This window comes from Lepidochelys kempii, chromosome 2 (assembly GCF_965140285.1).
Source record: "Lepidochelys kempii isolate rLepKem1 chromosome 2, rLepKem1.hap1, whole genome shotgun sequence".
Lineage (NCBI taxonomy): Eukaryota > Metazoa > Chordata > Testudines > Cheloniidae > Lepidochelys > Lepidochelys kempii.
This window is the reverse complement of record NC_136381.1, coordinates 76,956,740-76,981,742: the sequence shown is the minus strand read 5'-3', so window position 1 is coordinate 76,981,742 and position 25,003 is coordinate 76,956,740. Positions and strand designations below refer to the sequence as shown.

The 25,003-nt window shown below is 42.5% G+C and overlaps 1 protein-coding gene across 1 annotated transcript in view; it reads right to left on the bottom strand.

Annotated features, from left to right (window-relative positions):
• LOC140906749 (opsin-5) overlaps nucleotides 1-24,074 on the bottom strand; it is a 37,778-nt gene extending 13,704 nt beyond the window's left edge. Inside the window, 4 exon segments of the mRNA XM_078851537.1 lie at nucleotides 15,109-15,443; nucleotides 17,752-17,879; nucleotides 20,172-20,334; nucleotides 23,987-24,074. Of these exon segments, the coding sequence (XP_078707663.1) occupies nucleotides 15,109-15,443; nucleotides 17,752-17,879; nucleotides 20,172-20,334; nucleotides 23,987-24,074 (714 nt within the window).
• Nucleotides 24,075-25,003: the final 929 nt, after the last annotated feature.

Below are 25,003 nucleotides of genomic sequence, written 5' to 3'. Positions count from 1 at the left end.
TTATCTAAGAGCAAGTTGAGAGGTATGTGGAGATACTTACCAGGGTCGTCCCTAGACATACGCAGCATATGTACCAAATTGCCCCAAATTTCATGGTGCCCTAGGCAGCTGCATGCTGCATACATGTCAGCACCAGCACCAGCCCCGGCGACCAGCCCTATCCCTCAGCTGGCCCCCGCGTGGGCTGCGCTCACTGCAAGGGGCAGGGCCGTCCCTAGGGGGGTGTGGGGCCCCGGGGAGGGGGCCCACCTCTTAGCCTTCTTCCCTCCTCCGCCCCCAGCCCGCCCCCATTCCACCTCTTCCCCCCACAACCCCGCACTCACCGGCAGCAGCGGGAAGCAGAGCAACCCAGACCCAGCCCGCTCCAGTCCACCAGCTCCCAGCCATGGCACTCTGCTTCCTGCCGCTGGTGAGTGCGAGGAGGTTGGGGAAAGGATGCTCCCAACACTCACCGGCAGCGAGAAGCGGAGCAACATGGCCCCAGCCTGCTCTGCTTCCCTTGTCCCAGCCCCAGCCATGTCACTTGGATTGGGAAAAGGACTGCCGGTGAGTGTGGGGGAATCCCTCCCCCCACAAGCCCCGTCCCGCGAGGGGGTAAGGGATCTCTGGGGCTGGGGGCAAGGGATCTCCTGTCTCTGCAAACTGTAGAATTTTCCCCAGAAACCAGATTAAAGCATATTCTTTAGAAAGGTATCTAAAGACTCCAAGTGACGGTGAATCAATCACCTCCCCTGGCAAGCTGCTCCTGTGTTTAATTACACTCATGGCTAGGAAATTCTTATTTCAAGGTTGAATTTATCTCAGCTCAACTTCCAGCCGTTGGATCTTGTTTATGTCTGTGCCTGCAAGATGGAAAAGCCTCAGACATCTTTTCCATGTGTAAGTATCAGGGCCGTTCCTAGCCATTTGGGTGCCCTACGCAGCCCCAGGCCTCCCCTTCTCCTCCCACCAGGGTCTGGGAGGCAGGAGCTGTGTGGGGGGGAGCACTTTTGGGGGCCCCACAGGCCCAGAGTGGCCCGGGGGATTAGCAGGGGGCTGCTGACTTATTATACACTCCAGCAATATTCTGTGACCGTGAACCAAATGCAAGCATTTCATTCCAACTACTGAAGGTCTGAATCACTGTTTGTCTTTGAGCAAAAAGCTCCCATAGATGGCTGAAAAGTCCTCCATTTCGTTTTGTCCAATAAGGACAGATGCAAAGCAGAGGAAAAATGATAAAAGGATATTGTAGGGAGGGTTGTGGTACTGCGACCCTTACTTCTGCTGCGGCGGCGCTGCCTTCAGAGCTGGGCAGCTGGAGAGCAGCGGCTGCTGGCCGGGAGCCCAGTTCTGAAGGCAGAGCTGCCACCAGCAGCAGCAGAGAAGTAAGGATGGCATGGTCTGGTATTGCCACTCTTATTTCTGCACTGCTGCCTGGAGAGTTGGGCCCTCAGTCAGTAGCCACCATTCTCCAGCCACCCAGCTCTGAAGGCAGTGCAGAAGTAAGGGTGGCAATACCATGACCCCCCCCCCAAAATAACCTTGCGGCCCCCCTGCAACTCCCTTTTGGGTCAGGACCCCCAGTCTGAGAAACACTGGTCTCTCCCATGACATCTGTACAATATAGGGTAAAATCACACAAAAGACCAGATTTCACAGGGGGAGACCAGATTTCATGGTCTGTGACACGTTTTTCATGGCCGTGAATTTGGTAGGGCCCTACATATAAGCTTTCAGATCTTACTAACCTGTCTAATTCCAATACAACAGCATGACAGAAGCCCTGACTTAGGTGAAGAATTTCAAAATGTTCGGCATTGAGTGAGGCATCCTCTAATCTAAATGAGCTGCTTTCAGAATTTCCAGCCAGTTAAGCAATTGATTGGTTGTACATTCCTAAGTGCTTTATGATGAGCTATTTTTCAAGGAACAAGGACAGCAAAATGGGGGAGAAGCGGGCACAGGGAGGGGAATTTAGAATTGCAAGATATATTTTTGTTAGACCAAACAATTAAACCTAAGAGGCCCTATTATGTCCTCAGGTACATGGATGCAATCCCCACTGGCTTCAATGGGAGTTGCATACACATATCAGAAGGCAGAATTTAACCTAAGACGTTAAGGCAAGATCAGAAAAGTAGAAAGTGTTTGGCAAGAAATGCATACAGCAAAAAGGGTGCCTTTCTTTAAAGCCACCAGATACATTAAGGCTAAAATCTTCAAACCTGGATTTCTCCTACATCTCTATTTAGGCACCGAAATACAACTGGACCCATTTTTGGAAGCACTAACCACTTGCAAATTCTGTTGAAGTCCGCCTGCGGGACTGTCCTGATGGGCCTCAGAGATCCTGGCCAAAAAAGCTAGCCTCCAACCCCTCCCCCGCAGCCTCAGCTCGCCGCGCAGGCAGTGCGTCTTGCACCCACCCACCTCCCAGGCTTTCCAATAAGCCTGTCCTGCCGCTCTGACCTGCATGGTAAGGGGGCAGCGGGTGGTCAGGAGACAGGGAGCAGGGGGGGGGTTGGGGGATCCCGGGAGGGGGCAGTCAGGGGACTACGAGTGTGGGGGGTTGGATGGGTCAGGGTCCTGGAAGGCCTGTCAGGGGGCGGGGTGTGGATAGGGGTCAGGGGAGGGTAGTCCCAGGAGGGGGCGGGAATAGGAGCTGAAAGTGTTCAGCCCAACTGAAAGCTTGTATTTAGGAGCCTAAATATAAAGATAGGAGTAACTTTAGCCATCCAAGTGTGAAAATATTATGGCCATAGAAAATAAAATCATCCAGGTAATTATTATATTATGTTTTGGAATTTTATATACATTTTAAAGTGACTTTCTTTTCACTACTATTACTTCAGGAAGATAAGAGAAACAATTAGGATTACACTCCACCTCTGGGTGGAGGGAAGGTATTTCCTTTTTAGAACTCAATCCAATCTCTCACTTTTCTTCTCTCTCTCTCTCACCCACTCAGGTTCTTGCTTCACAATAAAACAGGTATATTCTCTGTAAGCAAGGGTAACAAGCATTGTGGGGGTTACATATTATATTTGCTTTGGTTGGTTTTGGTGGGCAGGTTATCATTCTAGCAACACACACACACATAGATTTATATGCAGCAGTACTGAGAAATGGTCTGTTTTTCTCATTGGAGGAAATGCTTTTAATAGAGATAAGCCAAACATGCAGGAGTTTAAGAAAGTATAATACTTAGGCTTAGAAGGACATGATTTTTACTGGTAAATGTTGATAAACATCAATTTCACCGTACACACACAAATGGACAAAAAATATTTCCAATTATAATGATTAGAATTTACCGATCGGCAAAGTAAGAAAAATGCTGCTTGAGAACTTATTAGAGTTGGATTTAAGGATATTCACTTTTGCTGACAATTCGTATTTTGCCAGTTATAAAGCTTTAACTTTTTGAATCTCAATGTCGACTGTCATTAAATTGTTGTCTGACTCCTCCCATTGTCTGATCCCCAGATTTCCTGCAACTGTGAAAATTTAAATCAATAAAAATCAAAAAAGAAATGCTTAAACTCATAATTTTTCCACAGCTGTGAAAATTTAAATTGATAAAAATAAAAAAGAACAAACTGATATCAGTTGAAATTATAAAAAATATAAACTGAATTCTACTAAACTTAATAACTCTAACAACAGATCACTTAGGAACATCATGGTTGTCACTATGCTGCACACCATGGCAATCAAACGACTAGACAGATAAGGTAGAGGGCTATTTGTACATTCCAGGTTCCCCGCACATAGTAGTTTAAGGAAGAGGAAGTCCATTTAGAATTACATCAGGAACTACGCAGACGTATCCAATGATGAAATGGCTATTTTGAGTTCGTAGATCAAACGTGCTACCTTCTCGTTTTCCATTTTAAAGGGCTGCTCTCACAGTCTTAACAATTTTTGATTATGAAAGTTGGAAGTTAGCAAACCCCCAGTTGTTTTTGCTAGCTGCAGGAGCTACCATGGCCATTCTTTGCTCCCTAGACCTCATGCCTGAACTCCCTCCCACACTTCCTGTTCCTCAAGTTGTTCTTGGGGACTTGGTGGGGAGGTGGTAGTTCTTACCACTATCTTTGGGTTTGGGAGTGGAGTCTCCCAGCTCCCTTCCCCTTCTCTCTCTCCTTAGGTTCAGGAAGGACACGACTAAATCATGCTAGAAAGCTGGATGGAAATCCTGTCCCTCTACAGACCTTACAGGAAGGGTCTGAATATTGGATTGGGAGTGCGTGTCTACACAGAGGGAGTGGTAGGGGACTGGAACCACAGACTGGGGGAGCGAGCACTTTCATTGTTGCTCTCATTGTCAGCTCATTGAGCATGGCAGAATTCCATGCTAGCCATAGGCAAGGCACAAGTCTTCTCCTGCATCCAGCCTCCTCCATGTTCATACTGTATGCGCTCCTATATAAACCAGGAATCACTTCATCTACCACTGAAGTGCAGCTGCCTCTTAATAATAGTACATTACAAGGCTAAAAGGTACTTTCTGATTTCTACTCAATATTTTGCAAGAGCTTCTGAGCAAAGACCTTAGCACCAGCCATAAGCAGTTGGAAGAATCAGGCCGTCTGAAGTTTTAAGTCTCATTAACATGCACTTCATGCTGTGGTTTACATAAATCATATGGCTCATTATCATTTCTCTGTGGTACAGTGCATTTCACTCTGGTTGGCAACTGAATTAATTCCTGTTTGCAGAAAAAAACGAATATTTACAATAGGTATTTTAGTTTTCTCACTATATTTCTATAACACATTTGTTCCTGCAGAGTTTAAAAGGCCTCCAGATTCCTGATTGGTAGGGGAAAAAATCTTTTACATTTTCTGATGCTAACACAGGTAGCAGACTTTGAAAACGTAAGTGGAAAAGGCTATATTGGAGGTAATAAATTTTATGTTCCTCTTCTCTGTCACATAATTGCTGTTACCCCAAAACCCTTCTGGCATTTTGCTGGGAACAGAAAGTACAAAAACAGTTCCTTCCTACAACTTGTGAAGTTCTGCTCCCAACTGGTTAAGGGCAACTACCTTCAGCATCTAGGATACTTGGTCCAAATGCATGAGAACAGAGGCCAAAACAGTTTTGTTTGATTTTAAGACCAGAAGAGACCAGAAAGATCATCTAGTCTGATCCCTTGCATAGCACAGGACAAAGAACCAATATATTGTTCAACTATAGGGAGGAGGAAAAAAGATAGTGAGCAAAAGAAATTAGCAACCTGTTTGGAAAATAAAACCCACATATTCCCTCCACTTCTCCCACTCCCAGAGCACAAAGCTCCAATGAGAGTTATATAGTTTGTAAAATTGCCTTGTGATTTCAACAACACTACTGAGTCTCATTTGGGGTCTGAGTCAGTCAAAGCCGACTGAAGTCAATGGGAATATTTCCAATGGATTTCACCAGCCCTTGGATTGGGCCTTTGGAGCAACGCAATACTTTCAGGTGGCTTGGTAGTATTTTGTTCACCAGCTCCTTTGAGAGTGCTTGGAGAGACACACTGAACAGGATTCAAAGACTGGCAAAAAGCTTACTGTGGCTGAATTATGCAGAAAACAAGGTATTTTTTCTGCAATTGCCATGTACTAAAAATATCTCAAAAGTCTTTTTATTAATCAAAGCCAACAGCTAGCAGTCATGTCTGCTTTGTTAATCACTGATTGCTGGCTGAGGGACAATTTTTTTTTTTTTGAAGTGGACCCATAACAGAGCACACACTTTACCAAAATAACAATCTGTCTTCCATCCTAGCCTCTCTTTTATAGGGGCACTTAAGAATATTGCCTGTAACTCTAAATAGAAAGGGTGATGTGTAGTATAAACGTTATCTTTGATCTGCATAAATCAGTGATAAATCTTTCTTTGTGCCAGCAGCCTCTCCGCCCAGACTCTTGATGTGATATTCTCCGTGGTTAATCATGCTAATATGCAGCCTAAGAGCTAAAGTACATTTCAACATCCACTTGAGGATACAGGTCTCCACTTAGGACTATAGCCTGTCTTCTGTACCTTCCTCCTCAGCCCTTCCGTTGCTCCTGGTCTGTACAGTACCTGTAGTTCTTAGGAAGAGGAATTCTAGCACACTCAGTGGGGTGGGGGCACAGCCATGGTCACATATTCATCTCACCCTCTTTTAGGCACCTAGCACCCACTGGGACATTACGGTCAGGTGCACAATAATACAAGATGATGGGGAGCCCTTTGTGCCTTTCCTCACCTTGTGCACCCACTCAAGGGCTGACTAAAAACTCAACTTGGATTTTAAAACCAAAGAGGTTTACACCTACCTTGCGCACTCCCTGCAAATCAAAATGATCTGACCAATACTAGGTCTTCTTCTCTCTGCTACCCCTAAGCTTGTGTGAGGCTATCACTTCCAGTTTAGCATCCAGATTTTGAAGACCGAGAATGAATTAAAGGCTTTCAGACCTTTGCAGAGCCACAGCCAAGGTCAGATACTCAGCACCAACCAAAGAATAAAACTCTTTGAAAGAGCTGCCGCATTGAAAGACCACTTCTTCCCCAGTGATTATGCCATCCTGACTTCTAATCATAAGGACCCGTACATTTCAAATACAATTATCAAGGAAACACGTTTAGGGCCAAATTCTTACCTCTGTTGTACCCATGCAACCACTACTTCTGTGTCAATTCTAAAAGGCAATTTGATAATCTAGCACTCACACATTAGGCAAAGCTCCAACAATCTGAAACTGATCTGTGCAAGCCATCCTATTCTCAGACTAGAGAGTATCCACTCTCATGAACCTAAGTGTTTGAGTGGGTTGCTAGGTTCCACTAAAAAGAAAAGAAGGACTTGTGGCATTTCAATTTCCTGTTTGGCCAGCATGGCAAGCTGCAGGTGAGTGCAGAGCTCATCAGCAGAGGTGACCAGGATGGAGTCCCAGAATCGCAAAAGAGCTCCAGCATGGACTGAAGGGGAGGTACGGGATCTGATCGCTGTATGGGGAGAGGAATCTGTGCTATCAGAACTCCATTCCAGTTTTTGAAATGCAAAAAACATTTGTCAAAATCTCCCAGGGCATGAAGGACAGAGGCCATAATAGGGACCCGAAGCAGTGCCGCGTTTAACTTAAGAAGCTGAGGCAAGCCTACCAGAAAACCAGAGAGGCAAACGGCTGCTCCGGGTCAGAGCCCCAAACATGCCACTTCTATGATGAGTTGCATGCCATTTTAGGGGGTTCAGCCACCACTACCCCAGCCATGTTGTTTGACTCCTTCAGTAGAGATGGAGGCAACACGAAAGCAGGTTTTGGGTACGAGGAAGATGATTATGATGAGGTTGTAGATAGCTCACAGCAAGCAAGCAGAGAAACCAGTTTTCCCGACAGCCAGGAACTGTTTCTCACCCTGGACCTGGAGCCATTACCCCCCGAACCGACCCAAGGCTGCCTCCCAGACCCGCCAGGTGGAGAAGGGACCTCTGGTGAGTGTACTTTTAAAATAGTATACATGGTTTAAAAGCAAGCATGTTTAATGATTAATTTGCCCTGGCATTCGTGGCTCTCCTGGATGTACTCCTAAAGCCTTTGCAAAAGGTTTCTGGGGACGGCAGCCTTATTCTGTCCACCATGGTAGGACACTTTACCACTCCAGGCCAGTAGCACATACTTGGGAATCATTGTAGAACAAAGCATTGCAGTGTATGTTTGCTGGCATTCAAACAACATCCGTTCTTTCTCTCTCTGTGTTATCCTCAGGAGAATGATATCATTCATGGTCACCTGGTTGAAATAGGGTGCTTTTCTTAAGGGGACATTCAGAGGTGCCCGTTCCTGCTGGGCTGTTTGCCTGTGGCTGAACAGAAATGTTCCCTGCTGTTAGCCACAGGGAGGGGGGGAAGGGCTAGCCACGTGGTAGGGGGAGGCAAAATGCAACCTTGGAAGGAAAGCAGATGTGCTATGTATGTAATGTTAGCAGCAAGGTTTACCGTGACAGAGCGTACCCATTGTTCTATAAAATGTGTCTTTTTAAATACCACTGTCACTTTTTTTTCCTCCACCAGCTGCACGTGTTTCAAGGATAACAGGAGCTTCTCCTTCCCAGAGACTAGTGAAGATTAGAAGGCAAAAAAAACCGCACTTGTGATGAAATGTTCTCTGAGCTCATGCTGTCCTCCCACACTGACAGAGCACAGATGAATGCGTGGAGGCAGACAATGTCAAAGTGCAGAAAAGCACAAAATGACCGGCAGGAGAGGTGGCGGGCTGAAGAGAGGGCTGAAGCTGAAAGGTGGCAGCAGCATGATGAGAGGAGGCAGGATTCAATGCTGAGGCTGCTGGAGGATCAAACTAATATTTTCCAGCATATGGTTGAGCTGCAGGAAAGGCAACTGGAGCACAGATCGCCGCTGCAGCCCGTGTAACCAACCACCCTCCTCCCCAAGTTCCATAGCCTCCTCACCCAGATGCCCAAGAATGCGGTGGGGGGGCCCCCAGCCACCCAGCCACTCCACCCCAGAGGATTGCCCAAGCAACAGAAGGCTGGCATTCAATAAGTTTTAAACTTTTAAAGTGCTGTGTGGCCTTGTCTTTCCCTCCTCCACCACCCCTCCCCATGCTTCTCTCTTCCACCACCCCTCCCGGGCGACCTTGGCAGTTATCCCCCTATTTTTGTGATGAATTAATAAAGAATGCATGAATGTGAAGCAACAATGACTTGATTGCCTCTGCAAGCGGTGATCGAAGGGAGGAGGGGAGGGTGGTTAGCTTACAGGGAAATAGAGTGAACCAAGGGGTGGGGGTTTTCATCAAGGAGAAACAAAACAGAACTGTCACACCATAGCCTGGCCAGTTATGAAACTGGTTTTCAAAGCTTCTCTGATGCGCACCGCGCCCTCCTATGCTCTTCTAGCCGCCCTGGTGTCTGGCTGCGCGTAACCAGTGGCCAGGCGATTAGCCTCAACCTCCCACCCCGCCATAAACGTCTCCCCCTTCCTCTCACAGATATTGTGGAGCGCACAGCAAGCGGTAATAACAATGGGAATATTGGTTTTGCTGAGGTCTGAGTCAGTAAACTGCGCCAGCGCGCTTTTAAGCATCCAAATGCACATTCTACCACCATTCTGCACTTGCTCAGCCTGTAGTTGAACAGCTCCTGACTGCTGTCCAGGCTGCCTGTGTATGGCTTCATGAGCCATGGCATTAAGGGGTAGGCTGGGTCCCCAAGGATAACTAAAGGCATTTCAACATCCCCAACAGTTATTTTCTGGTCTGGGAATAAAGTCCCTTCCTGCAGCTTTTGAAACAGACCAGAGTTCCTGAAGATGCGAGCGTCATGTACCTTTCCCGACCATCCCACGTTGATGTTGGTGAAACGTCCCTTGTGATCCACCAGTGCTTGCAGCACTATTGAAAAGTACCCCTTGCGGTTTATGTACTTGCCGGCTTGGTGCTCCGGTGCCAAAATAGAGATATGGGTTCCGTCTATGGCCCCACCACAGTTAGGGAATCCCATTGCAGCAAAGCCATCCACTATGACCTGCACATTTCCCAAAGTCACTACCCTTGATATCAGCAGATCTTTGATTGTGTGGGCTACTTGCATCACAGCAGCTCCCACGGTAGATTTGTCCACTCCGAATTGATTCCCAACTAACCAGTAGCTGTCTGGCGTTGCAAGCTATTGCCACTCACTTCTCAACTGTGAGGGCTGCTCTCATCTTAGTATTCATGTGCTTCAGGGCAGGGGAAAGCAAGTCACAAAGTGCCCTTACGCATGCGAAAGTTTCGCAGCCACTGGGAATTGTCCCAGATCTGCAACACTATGCAGTCTCATCAGTCTGTGCTTGTTTCCCGAGCCAAGAATCGACATTCTACCATATGAACTTGCCCTATTAGCACCATGATGTCCACATTGCCAGGGCCTGTGATTTGAGAGAAGTCTGTGTCCATGTCCTCATCACCACGCTGACATCACCTACTCGCCAGGTTTTGCTTTGCCAGGTTCTGGTGCTGTATATACCGCTGGATAATGCGTGTGATGTTTAATGTGCTCCTAATTGCCAAAGTGATCTGAGCAGGCTCCATGCTTGCCGTGGTATGGAGTCTGCACAGAAAAAAGGCGCGGAACAATTGTCTGCCGTTGCTCTGATGGGGGGGAGGGGCAACTGACGACATGGCTTACAGGGTTGGCTTACAGGGAATTAAAATCAACAAAGGGAGTGGCTTTATTGTCAAGGAGAAACACACACAACTATCACACAGAATGGCCCGCTCAAGGATTGAACTCAAAACCCTGGGTTTAGCAGGCCAATGCTCAACCCACTAAGCTATCCCTCCCTCTGGTATTTCAGGCAGGACTGAATCTCCATTAAAGTTTTCAAGGTGACCCTGACAGACCTCACCAAAACAATTGTCGGCCATTGATTTCACAGAGGGAGGGAGGGAGGGGGAGCAAATGAATACCAAACAAATGTGGTCTGTTTCTTGTTTTGATCCACTCCATCTATCTTTTAGATCTTTGGCTGGCAGCAGACGATGCAGTAGGACTGCAAGCCATCCATATCTCCTGCCTGCTCACCATAAGATGGTACAATAGGACTGCCTGCAGGACTAAAGAGAATGACCTGGTCGAGTCACTCCTAATTTAGTCCCTGCGCTCATGTCTGCCCAGGCGCTCCTGACCGACCTTACTGAGGCGGCCAGGAGCACCTCGGACACCATGAAGATGGTTTTCAGGCCTATTGCACTATCTGCTGCCACAAGGCAATGGGTTGCTGCTGCTGTGTAGCAATGCATCTGCCAGCACCCAGGAGACATACAGTGACAGTGAGCTGAGCGGGCTCCATGCTTGCCATGGTATGGCGTCTGCACAGGTAACTCAGGAAAAAAGGCGCGCAACAATTGTCTACCGTTGCTTTCACAGAGGGAGGGAGGGCGGGCCTGACGACATGTACCCAGAACCACCCGCGACAATGTTTTTTGCCGCATCAGGCATTGGGATCTCAACCCAGAATTCCAATGGCAGCGGAGACTGCAGGAACTGTGGGATAGCTACCTGCAGTGCAACACTCCGGAAGTCATGCTAGCCTCGGTACTGTGGAAGCACTCTGCTGAGTTAATGCACTTAGAGCATTTTTTGTGGGGACACACACAATCAACTATATAAAAACGATTTCTAAAAAAATGACTTCTATAAATTCGACCTAATTTCGTAGTGTAGACATACCCATAGATTCCAAGTCCAGTAGAGACCACTGTGATAATCTAGTCTGACTTCCTGTATGACACAGGCCATACAACTTCCCCAAAATAATTCCTAGATCGATCTTTTAGAAAAGCATCCAATCTTGATGTAAAAATTGTCAGTAATGAAGACTCCACCACTACCCTTGGTAAACTGTTCCAGTGGTTAATTACTCTCATTGTTAAAAATATACACTTTATTTCCCATCTTAACTTGTCTAGCTTCAACTTCCATCCATTGGATCATGTCATATCTTTCTCTGTGAGACTGAAGAGCCATTATTATATATTTTCCCCCAGATAGGTACATATGGACTATGATCAAGTCACCCCTTAAACTCAAGGAACTCAATCTATTTAATTTAAGAAAAAAGAAGGTTATCACTCTCTTAAGGCCTGTTGTCTAATCCTTTAATTATTCTTGTGGCTCTTGTCTGAGCCCTCTCCAATTTATCAACATCATTCAGAACTAGACACAGTATTCTTAGCAGTGGTTGCAGCAGTGTCAAAGATAGGGGTCAAATAAGCTCTCTTCTCCTACTCAGCATTCACCTGTTCATGCATCCAAGGCTTGCATTAGCCCTTTTGGACACAGTTTTGTTCTAGGAGCTCATGTTCAGCTGAAAGAAAAGGCGTACTTGTGGCACCTTAGAGACTAACAAATGTATTTGAGCATAAGCTTTCGTGAGCTACCGCTCACTTCATTGGATGCATTCAGCTGGTTACTCACAACCACCCACAATCTTTTTCAGAACCACTGCTTCCCAGGATAGAGTCCCCCACCATGTAAGCCTATATTTTTTGCTTGCAGACAGCTTACAAAGTAATTCAGATTACTTTGAATCAGTGACCTGTCCTGTTAATTATTTACCACTCCCCCAATTTTTGTGTCCACTGCAATATTTGTCAACAATTTTTTCATATTTCCTTCTAGATCATTGATAAAAATGTTAAATAGTGTAGGGCTAAGACCAATCCCTGAAGGGCCCTACTAGAAACATACTTGATTGATGATGATTCCCCACTTAAATTACATTTTGAGACCTATCAGTTAGCCAGTTTTGAATCCATTTAACGTGTGCCATGTTAATTTTATATCATTCTAGTTGTTTTAATCAAAATGTTATGTGGTACTAAGAACACCTTACAGAACTCTAAAAGGTAATAGTGTTGATGTAATATATTATCAACCAAACCTGTGATCTCACTTAAAAAAAAAAAAAAGTTAGTTTGACAGGATCTACTGCCCAGAAACCCATATTGATTTGCGTTAGTTATATTACCCCCCTTTAGTTCTTTATGGAGTCCTGTATCAGCTGCTCCATTATCTTGCCTGGGATCAATGTCAGGCTGACAGGTCTGTGATTACTGGGGTCATCCCATCTATCCTTTTTTAATTTTGGTACATTAGATTTCTTCCAGTCTTTTGAAACATCCCCAGAGTCCCAAGAGTTACTGAAAATCAACACTAACTGTTCAGCTCTTTTAAAACTCTTGGATGCAAGTTATCTGGACCCACGGATTTAAAAATGTCTAACTTTAGTACCTGATGTTTAACATCCTCTGAGATTCTAGAGGAATAGAAAGAGTTATCATCTGAGGTGACTATATAATCTGTTTTTCCTCCAAATACAGAACAAGTATTTATTGAACAATTCTGCCTTTTCTGCATTATTATAGCATTTCCATCTAGTAATGGATTAATAGCATTGCTAAGATTCTTTTTGTTCTTAAAAACTCCTCCTTATTGTGGGAGAAGGAGAAAAGGACCCATTAAAGAAACGGAGTAAAGCAGAGGACACTGAAGATGGGAGTGGGCAGAAACAAGAGGTAAAATATATGCCCAAGCAAAGCGCCAAACTAGATCTGAACAGAGGATGGAAGTTCCATTTTGCAAAGGATATTGAGATTTCGAAATCTGGCTTTGTTCTGAAGAAGAAAATTCTGAGGTTTACTTTTTCCTCACGTCCTTCAAAATGTTTCATTTCAACGAAACTGTTTTGTTTCAGTTTCCACTTAAAATTTGTGTGTTATATTAAATATCTAACCTAAAATTAAAAATTGCAGAACAAAAAGTCATTTTAAATCAAAAACATTGAACAAAAACACTGAAATGTTTCATTCTGAAACTGTCAAAATGGGATGTTCTGACTGTTGGATTTGGCTAGTTTGCTTTCTGAAAGAAACACAAGTGAAACTGACCAGATTTCACAAAGTGTTTCAATTTTGGCAGAACTGCATATTCCATAAGAATATGATTCCACTGAAGTTGCTCCAACCAGCTCTATTCCAAACAATGCACAAAGCTAACAGAGTCCATCACCTTCCCAATGCAAGCTTGTTCCCAGCACTGTATTCTCCTGTTTAGTTTAAATGACTCACACTGAGGTTCCACACATCAATTGAGAGAGACGGATCTTTGTTTTATGTATTGTTTTTTTCAGATTTATCCAAAAGTCAAAGTTACTCTGGAGAATTCCAGTGATTTATCTTCAGGTTTCAAACTTAACAGACCATGGAGAGGAACGGATCAGTTCACATCTCTTATTATTTCAGGAAGACATGATTGTGCTTGTTTACACTCAGGCTATGTTTTCAGATATATTTGTAAATGAAAGCTTCTTTTCTGTTGAAATTCAGATACACAATTTGGTGGCAAGGAGCAAATTCCATGGTCATGCATTAAATGGAGCCCTATTTTTAACATATGGGACAGTGAGATATGTGGCTTAAAATATCTCACTTCAAAACCTTTTTCCAAATATATAAAAGTTTATCAGATTTGGTCTACGTTTCTTTTTAATAGACACAATTGCATCCAAGATGCAAGAATCTTTCAAAATATGTTTTACTAGTATAAATGAATTCCTTAACCTTGTATTCTCTCAGGATATTGCAGGAGCATAAACATTTATCAGCTCATTTGTTTAGCCCTGTTCATGCTCAGTAATTCTCTATTGTTAAAACACAATCCTCTTCCTTTAGTACCGATTTCTGAGCACATAGCATAAGTCTCAATATTTAGCTATTTCTCACTTCTTTAATGTGATCTGATTTTCTTTTTGATCTAGATAATGCTGCCAGGCTGTTACGAGTAATACTGCAAGCTTAAAATGAAACTATATGCTACAAAAAACACTGCAATGCAATGTTACTGCACATCCGTCACTACAAAACAGCTCATTTCTTTGCCTATCTGGGACAATATCCATAAAATATCATAGTAGGAATGACAGGGTTTCAAACTTTCTGAAAATAGAAAGATACGTGTTCCCCAGAACTCTAAAGGCAAACAGATGTGGGGGTGAAAGTGAGGTATGCAACCCTGAAAACAAGGGGAAAGACAGATGGACCTGGGAGCCGAAAGAAAGAGGACCTGAACACAGAAGGCCAAAATGTAACTCTAAGAGTTCCTTCCAAATAACTGGTAACTGTATGTTTAGGTACAGAATTTGCTTGCATGCTACAAGTAGTACATTTTTCTATCGCAAGTTTCAAAGTTTTATTGCATTCAGCATACATTTTTCCCTTTTAAAGCCAGGTTTTCCAAAGAAATCCTACAGTCTTCCAAAATAGATTGTAAAATATCTAGAACTTTAAAGAAAAAAAGGTCTGAAATTTTCACAAAATTCTAATAAAACTTCTGCCATACCTTTGTTACCAGAGCCTAAAGAAAAGACTACAGAAACCTCATAGCTATCACTTGAGGGGTTTTGCAGGAACAATTCACTTTCACGTGGTGAATCTGCACAAGGTAACATTGCATGCTTGTTTCAGAAACAAGTGGGACTGGTCTTCTTTCCTTTCTCATTCCTCTCTCGGGATCCCTCTAGCACTCTAAATGGTGCTGCCTGTGCATGCAGAATGCGGCTTAAGAACACAAATTTTCAAATACCTTGACTGTAATAGCCTGCACGTTGCTCATTCTGGTGGGACCTGAGACATGCTGTTCCACTGCTTTTCTGGATTCCTTGACAGTTATCAGAATGAGGGTATAGGAAGTAACAATTACCCCACAGGGGATGATAAAGCAGAAGACAAAGAGAGCTACAGTGTAAGACATTGCCACCGTGTTTACACTTGATGAATGCCAGTCAATGCAGCAAGCTGTACCATAGGGCTCTGGTCCATACTCTCCCCAGTGAGCTAGGGGCGAACAGGCAAAAATTGCTGCATAGGCCCATCCGCAGGCTATCAAGATTCGTCCATGTTCTCGCCTAAATCTGTTCCCTGGAAGACATGAAACAATCAGTGAAGAACTGCTTGCAGCAGCATGATGGATTTGAATTATGCAAGCCAGAAAACAATGCATAGGCCCTTTTTATTGGATACTGGGTATTACAATTGTTTACCCACACACACCCAAGCTTGGGAGGAGCCCCCCATAAACATCCACAAAGCTATCTCATGGTCCTCCTTCAAATCCCCTATTAAACTCTCCCTTTGTTGTGATGCCTTAACAGGTAAGCAGCGGATGTGCCGAGATCACTGCCTATCATGCTGGCCAATATTAGCTCATTGTTTCCTTGTGCTCCCAGTCTGTCGCCCCCTGTTTTCATTTGTCTTAAGTTTAAGACTATAAATTCTTTGGGAGCAGGGATTGTCTTAGTTTTCTGTATAGCACCTAGTGAAATGGGGTTCTGGTCCAACAAGACTGGGTCTTCCCTGCACAAATAAAGAATATTCACAATGTAAATAAACAGTAAAAAATCTCCTTGTTATTCAAACTAAAGGCACCATAAAATGAGTTTGCAATATTCTGAACCCTAAATAACTGCAAGTTGGGTGAGCTGCAGACACAAGATGTTTCAGGTCCCACCTTGTTCACCTTTGTCTAAGCTTCTGGCCAGGAGGTTGAAGAGACAGCTTATTCTCAAGAAACGCTGCATCAGGAAATCCAGGGAAACAGAATAGAGCAAATACAACACACACACACGGTACTTCAGAAACCACTCATCTCAGATACTCAAACTGTAACTCTTATTTCCTGATTTCAGTTTGAGATGATTTCTCTTATGCTGTTATGAGGTGCCACGAATGGTATTTTTGCATATAGTGAATATACTGTACATCTGAGAGAGCCTCAAGCTGATTTTGTACTAAATCAAGCTTTCAGTTCATATGTCTAGTAAGTGCAGGGATCTCTGATCATGCTATTTGCAAATCCTCCCTCATATCATAAAATAAATAAGAGATCTTCACTGAAATTCAATTGATGTTTTGTGTGGAAACATAAAAGATGTAAGGAAATATTCAAGGGAACTTAAAAGAAATCAGATTACCTTAAAATGAAAGCTGGCACCCTCAGGCTGCTCGGAGTTATGCTGGGAAACCAGTCCAGCACAAATTAACACAGAACTGGAGGAGCGAGGGGTGATTGCAAAGGGAAGTTTCATAGTCATCTTACATCCCCTGTCACTGCAATTTGTGTTATGTGTTCCTTGGTCATAAGCAAGGACCCGGCTCCCTGCAGCTTCAAAATGTGCTCCATTTTAGAATGGTTCATAGTATGACTTTCAAACACAATGTTAACACTAATGAATCTAAAGAATGATCACCCTGATTTCAAACTAAAGGGCTGTCACCTAGAGAGATTCTACTAAATGTTTTGCCCCACACAAGTAGGGCCAAGTACTTGTAGGTCAGAGCTCATGATCCATGCCTAAAATGTTTATATCTGCCATTTTTCAGTTTATATGATAAGAAGATATTATATGATAAAGAAGACATTAAATGTACTTAACAGGGATGTTGCATCTTCAACACACTTTCACATTAATTAAATATTTAACCCTCACAATTATAATGTCTTTAAACAATCCAACACCAGGCATAGACAAGAAAAGAAACAAGATACTGTTAGTTGACATGTGTCTTGATTCAAGAGAAGGTCATCTTTGTTCTGGAAAATTTATCTCACTAAAAATAGGTAGTTCTGTTGGCACTGAATATGAAAGAGAGGGGCACCATTTGCATGGCTACACTTACTACAGTCATGCACATTTTTCTTGCAACACTACATCTTCAGGGATTTTAAAGCTGTTCTTTGAATAGTAGTAAAATGTGATGCTACATTTGTCTTTCCTATGTTACGTTGACTGGCATTCCTCTTATCCTAAGACGTGAGTGAGGTAATGAAGAAAGAACTTGAGTGGATGAACAAAAGAAAACATCTGAAAAGGTCAAAAGAATATAGTATGCATCTCTACCATTTACAAAAAATTAGGGTACTGAAATGCTGCTCATACCTGTACCAAGTCAAAGGTAATTGTACAAAATGAATCTTAAAGGGTATCAACTTAACCCAACCTTGCTTTCATTTTAACAGTTATTTCATGGCCCTCTTCTGAGTCATTTACCTCAGCGTAAGTGGGTTTGGATATAATAAACTAGGTTTATATAGCACCACACTCAATTATTGGGGAGAACAGATATATAAATCATTTGGCCCCCATGTAACACACCTCGACTAGCCAATGGCTGTCTTTGTCCAAGAACCAAATACTGAACAATCTGAGAGAGAAGGAAGTTAATTTACCATAAGCTGGGAAACAAATTTTGAGGCAGCACACAGTACTCAGTAATGTTAGTGTTGACAGACTGCAGATCCCAAAAAGTATACCGCAGAATGCATAGAACAAGCAAACTTGTTTACCATACAACCATCTGAAAATAAAACAAAAACAAGAGAGAGTCAACATTTAAATGCCGCATTCTTCCTGTAATTCAAAGGCAGATGGTAGAAAGTCCCTTGTAGTGGTCATTATTACAATGCTGACATTTACTATTCGAAAGTAGTGAGCATCATTGTGGTGTTAATGCTTGGTCAGCAGGTAACTGAAGGAGGACATTCTTACTGGAATATCCTAGTGCCATTAAAAAATTGTTGCCTGCCTTCATTTTTGAGGGGAGGTGAGAAGAAAGAAGAAAAAAAAAAAAAAACAGAGTCTGTTCAATTCAGCCACTTTCTGCCAAACTGTTCACTCTTTTTTCTCTGACACTAGCTGCTAAGAATTCAGTTCTCCTCATTCCTCTTCCTCTGCAACACTTTTAGGCACTGTCTACATGGAGCGTTGCAGCAGTTTAACTAAAGATATGAATTTAAACTGATTTAGTTAAACGAATGCAGTCCCCTGTGTGGGCACGTATTTCTGTATAAGAGTAGCTAATTCCAGTTTAAATTTAAGTTAGATTAGAAACTGGTTTAAGATAAACCAAATTAAGCTACCCAAATCAAAATCAGAGAGTGTCCACAAGTTTGTGTGTGGACAAGGCCCGAGTGGAGGATAAGAGAAGCATTCCGAAAGCAGCACTAATTAGAACAGTCCTGCAGTAAGGAGATGGAATCTCATAAATCCCTCTCTCCCTTCTCCCCCTCCCCCAAGTCATAGGGAAGAGTTAATAGAGGTGATTTTATACTGTAGCACTTGGAAGTAAATTGCTCAGGGGGTGATACAGTCATGAAAGTAAACAGTCAATAGCACTGATTTGAGCTAGGCAGTGTGTGGGCAGCTTTTGCGCATGCTCTCCCACAAGGATCAGTTTGGCATGAAAGACTTCCGCTTGAACCTTGCCATTTAGCCATGCTAGATTGCGTCTTACCTTGTTGCTTCCTAGAGCTGCTCTGCAGGAAATGCCAACATTTGGCGGGGGTGAGGGGGGGTGGGGGGGTTCCGTTCTGAATCTGAGCGAAAAATATTGGAAATTTCCTGCGAGACGAAGTTTTCAAAATAGTTTGTTCTGATAAAATTCATCCCAATTTGGGTTTTTTAAAAATTATATTCTAATTTTATATTTTAAAGTACAATACCTTTCAGAACAAAGTCATTTCAAAACAAAACATTTGCAGTGTTCCATCCCCCTGAGGTCAGGTTCTGTTTGATCTTTATCAAACTTCCCCGCCCCCCATTTTTTTTTTTTAAACAAAAATTTCATCCAAAAAAAATCAACACTTTCCCCAGGAAGTGCCCCCTCACCCTTCAGCCATTTTGTGTGAATTTCAACATGCTCCGAGCACACCTCCTGGATGGGGCCCAATAGGGGAATGCCTAACTCGTGAATCCCGCTGGGGCGTAGATGGGAGTTAGGCACAGAGCTGATGGGCAGGTCAAGACTTGGCTATGAGCATGTTCAGCCACTAAAATGTAGGCATCTAAAGTCTCTAAGGTACCTACAGGGCTCGGCAGCAGCAGCTGAGCTGATATTTTGCAAATGTCATTTGCTCTTAAATGTTGGACTTCAGCATCCAAAGTGGCAGGTAGGTGTCTAAATCCCTTTGATCTGAATAAATTAGACTCTGGGCTAGATTCACATTCTCCTCTGTCCCACAAGCACCCTCTTTTTCCTCTCCACAATCCCAAAGAGCTTCCACGGGAAAACTCCACAGCATACCAGAGACTGCCTAGGGTCCAGCAAGGGAATTTATTAGAGGTTCTGAGCCCCATGTAAAGATCACAAAAGCCAGATATTATGGAATACTATTCAGTTAAACTGGCAAGGATGAGGGAGGTAGAGGCAAGAGAAAGAAGAGCTAATTTGGAAAGAAGACCAAATTGTGAATTGGACATTAACCATAACTTTAATCCCCAGGAGTCATCTACAGCGTCAGATTTCTTTGCATATTAGATTTGTATTTTTTTTTTAAAACAGCTATGTTCCAATTGTTCTTACAATTCCTGCCACGGAAGATTTCAGCCAGCAGGTAGCGTGACTGTAGGGAAGAAATACCCCCATGCTCCTTTCCCAAGAGGGATACAAATTGCAATGGCCTCAGCCTAGAAAACTAAATGCAGCCAGCAGCTCAGAATGCTGCTCTTATGTAACAAACTTCTCTCAATCTCCGTAATTAATCTTCCCTGTACTTTCTACAGAAGTGGCAGAATAATTCAGTCCTCTCTGCTGGCAGAGGCCTCCAGTCTGTGCAGTGGATGTTAAATACTATTTGCATATTGAACAAACCTGTGAGAAAGGCTGGATGTAACAGCTAGAGGGTACAAGGTCAGAGTCATACCACGGTCACTGATGGCAAGGTTGATCATGAAGTATTCTGCTGGTTTTAGCAAATTCTTTTTCTTGTAGGAAACATACAAAAGAACACTGTTTCCACACAAGGAGCATATTCCTATAGGGGAATATAAAATAAAAAGAGGAATTCATTACTGGCTTTTCGTTTTTAATACTCTTTGCAAGGAGTAGTGCATTGCCAACCTATTCAGTGTTTATGGGATGATCTTTTTTCTATGATGAAATTAATTCAACTCTAATTTTTTTGAACACTTAATACCCCTTATTTGGTACATCTTCCCAGAAATGCCTTATTTAAGATTCATTTGCGATAATGATTAAAGGATACAAAGTAAATCATGGAGAAATTAACTTCAATGATCTATTATCTCCAGATAAAAAGTTCATTTGATTAGGATTTGATATAATTCTAATAGAAGATATACTACTTCTAACATTCCAACATGACTAACGGAGAAAGAATATTAATTTGCTCGCTAGCTCTGAACAAGTAGGATAAAACTTAGCTCTTATAGGTGTGGAGAAAAGTATGGCTTACCTAGTAGCATGCCGATTTCTAAGTTAGAAAGTCATGTATTCAAATCCCAATGCCAAAACCCAGCACTGACCTTTCAGCACAGCAGTAAGAGGCTTTACTTCACTTCATACACCCTTATATTTACCAGTCCAGTAGGATTTTATTTCCACCACCCCCATCCTCTAAGTATTTTTTCAAATGTTCTCCACAAATTATCTTGCTTTCACTTGAAGGACTATGCTAGCTGGATTCATTGTTATTTTGATTAACAAGGAATTGTAGTAAGCAGTAACAAACTGTTTTCTACTTTATTAAACCTATCCCAGGTGTCTGAGGGTGGAGACTTTCTTGAAAAGGAAGAGGAGAAGCAGGATTAAACTTCCCCAGATCTAGTCCAATTGTAATAATATTACAGCTGGTCAAAACATTTTGTTCCAAAGTTTGCAGCGGCAAAAGGAATTTTTTTTTATATGGAAAAGTCAATATGTATTAAGCAACTCAGGATATTGTTCATTCTGTGCTTTCAGTGATGGTGGGGGGGAAGCAGGTGGTGCATGTGGGAAATCTGACATTTAGTTCAAATGGCCTTTTTTCTAAACTGAAAACTTTTCAAAAACTGCTTTAAACATTTTCCTTATTTTTCACCAAACCCAAAAACGTTAAAATTTTGAAACGTCGGATTTCCCGCATGCACACACCTGCTTCCTCCTCACCCCCACTGAAAGCACAGAATGAACAATATCCTGAGTTGCTTAATATATATTGACTTTTCCATTTAAAAAAAAATTCCTTTTGCCACTGCAATTTTTGAAAAATTCTTTAACTTTTGAAAACTTAGAGTGGAAGAAGGAAACACAAAAAAGAGAAATGAAAAAAAAACAAAACTGGGTATTGTTCATTTAGTGACAAAAAGGGGGGAGCTAAAATTCAAAATATCAACATTTTAAAATAGATTTTGCCAATAATTTTGATTCGAACCTTACAGAACGGCAACACCTTTGAAATGGTAAGCTTTTTGTGTAATAGCTTTTCCATTTTTCCACCCGCTCTACCAAATATTTCATGACAAATATCTCTACAGGAGACATGATCTAAGAGATCACATGTGGCCATTGAAGGTGTGGGAACTTAAACATTAAAATTACTTTCACTTATCAAAATGGATTGCAACTAGCACATGAAAATTCCATCCACTTTAGTAATACTTGAATGTTCTCAGTAGCTGGTCTAAGATCATCACTTGGCTCCATAACAACAACTCACCTTTTCTGTTTGCTTTCAAGGTCCCACAGCACCCAGCCCCGTTTGGATTACCAGCTCAAGCTCTGATAGGATGTCCCAGCATGCACCATGTGGATGTCACAGCTGCTTTAGGACTCTGCTGGAGCATGGATATTGGGGAAGGTCAGCTTTGTTGTTAGTTTTTTAGTTATTAAATTGTGGAGGAAGAGGGGAAGTTACAACATTATATCTAACATGAAAGTTGCACAGTACCTCTTTTAAACGCAACTTACCTGACACCCCGTGCCCCAACAGGCCAGCTCCTTTCTCTTATGAGGTCCTGCAGCAGATGTGACACCACTAACACAGTGCATGCTGGGAAGTCACACTGAAGCGAGCCAGTGATCTGAGCAGGGTTGGCTATCATGGGATCTGAAAGGGAAAATAAAAAAAAGCTAGTTAGTTGGCAACAAACCTTGCTGAATGCCTCTTTAGCAAAAGGCGGGAGAGGGGGGCATAACATGTACTGCTGAAGTAAATGGAATTTTCACCATTTCATGTGCAGTTCACTTTCCAGCGAGAGCAAGTTTTCACCCTGCTTTGTTGACGATGATCTGCATGCAGAATATCAGAAACAGAATGAAAGCATCACCAGAAAATTCTAGTTTTCACCTGCAGTGAGCAACGAGCAAGACTCATGTGTTTGTTTCTAATCAGAAAGTACTTATATACACACACACCAGTTCCTGCAAAGTTACAGAGTTATCTTTCCAATTACAATTCATTGGCCAGTCATGCCACAATTCTCCTCTTGGATTCTTTATTTGCTTTTCCAGACATGAAGCAGGACTGATGTACTGCATTGGTGCTCCTAGACTTGGGGGGTAATGTTGTTTAGAAGGAGATGTTCTTTACAGACAACCCTCAGTTTTCGCATTTGAAACACTTGACTTGGTTCACCAAAAGCAGAGACTAGGGATCAAATTCTCCCATCTGGATTTGCATCACACAGATCAAAATCCAGCATCCATCGCTGGGAAGACGATACTAGTGCAAAGGAGGTCCTCCAGTTGTATACAATGAATGTAGAGATGTCTACACAATTCCCTACTGACAATGTAGCAGGGGAAAAGGAGAAAGGGATCCTTCTACATCATACTAATCCCCAGCTGTCAGTAGTCATAAATTAAAGCAGTTACCAGGTGGACTGGCACTCCACACAATATGAGTAGTATCAGGTATTGAAACAGTGATTTTAAGGTACTTTCTCCCCATCTCCCTGCAATTTGTGCTGTATGCAGTTCAGCTACAGCCAAGGATCTGGCCTTTTCTCAGCTAGAATATGCATTTTGTTTCTCGCCCATAAAGAATTCATAAGACCATATTCACCAATGGTATAAGTGGGCTCAAATCTAGTGAAGTCAATGATTGACATTTTAGATGCAAAGAAATTCAGTGCTACAGTTCCAGGAGTAACTTTGCTTCATTGCTCATGTATAAGGCTCTAAACCTGCATCTAGATCTACTTTCATGGGCCACTGTGCCAATTAGGAGTCTCAATGACTTTCCTGGGACTCCTCATGCGTACAGGGGTTTGCACTACTAGATTTTGATGCTGGACTGGGATTTAAGGATTCAATGTTAACACCATAACCAGAAATACAAAATAGTGCTGACCAGAACCTCGGGTGGTATAAGTTGAACCAACCACATAATATTTTGCAGTAAATCATTCTTTAAAATGTTTAATGACTTCCAAAGTTAAACACCATTATTATTGTCAAACTATTATAGTAGATTAAAATTGAATAGGTACTGTACTTGCTTTTTGATGAAAAATGTGTCACTAATTAACATTATAGAAGTTGTAATTAGGTCAATCTAGTCTTTTATTTTATTGTTATGAAAACTTTGAAGTAATCCGTGTCAGTAATTAACTCCATTTCCAAACCCCCTACATTCTCATCAAACCTTTGGAATGTGAAATAATCATGAAACAAACCATACTTACCAAACACTGTATAAATCAGTCCAACAATAATATCTGCCTCTTCTGTTATTTTGGACTGGAATGTTGCATTAACAAGATAGGAACCCATCTGAAAAACAAGAAAATGGGAATTCAGCACCTGAGAATCTCTGTTGGCTTTCTGCAAGACCAGCAATAAGCTGGTTGTTGCGGGGAGTTGGTTTGATTTTTCCAGTGTTCACAATGACAAGTTTGAAGATGAGAGATGTGGCATCGGGTTGTTGCTGAGGAATTTAGTTTGTCACCCTTGAGTGGTGTCCCTTTGACTCATTAGAACATGAGTACATCAAGATTTTCCAAAAAACGTCTTGTGACCAGTGTTCCCTCTAATTTTTGACAGGCCATGTGCACAAAAATTTCTTCTGTGCAAATTGTTGTGCTTCTGTGCAAATTTTTGTGAGTGCGGTGTTTCGCCGTGTGTGCGGGGTTTAGGATCTGTGTGCATGTGCACACGCATACAGCTTAGAGGGAACAGTGTTTGTGACTCTGTATGCCTCGATTTTTGGAGGCTCAGCTTGAGACACATTAAAGGGGGGCTGAATTTCACAGAGTGACTGTTCAGCACTTTTCAAAGATAGGAGGCACAAAAGGCCAAGAACTATGGAAGAAAATCTAAAATTCAATGGGAGCTAGATCAGGCCCTAAGTAGTCTATGAAAATACAGAAGTCTAATGGGTATAATTTACACTTTTTCCCCACCCCTTCAACATCTATGTTACATCAGTATACTCTCTGAAGTTATTCGTTACATGCTTTGACTCACTTAAGTTCACACCCTCTTACCAACATGTAAGTCATTCTACCCATCTTGCACATACACTCTCATTTCTGAATTTGTCCCACTGAGTCTGTGTGTAAAGAAGTCTAATTGCTCTAATCCTCTCTTCTGGCCCCTAACAGGATAGCATTAGAAGATGAAAATTAAAGCAGGACATGCCTACTTTATTTACACTTTCTTCTGGCTGGTTGGTTCTTAAATTACACCAACTTGGATTCCCT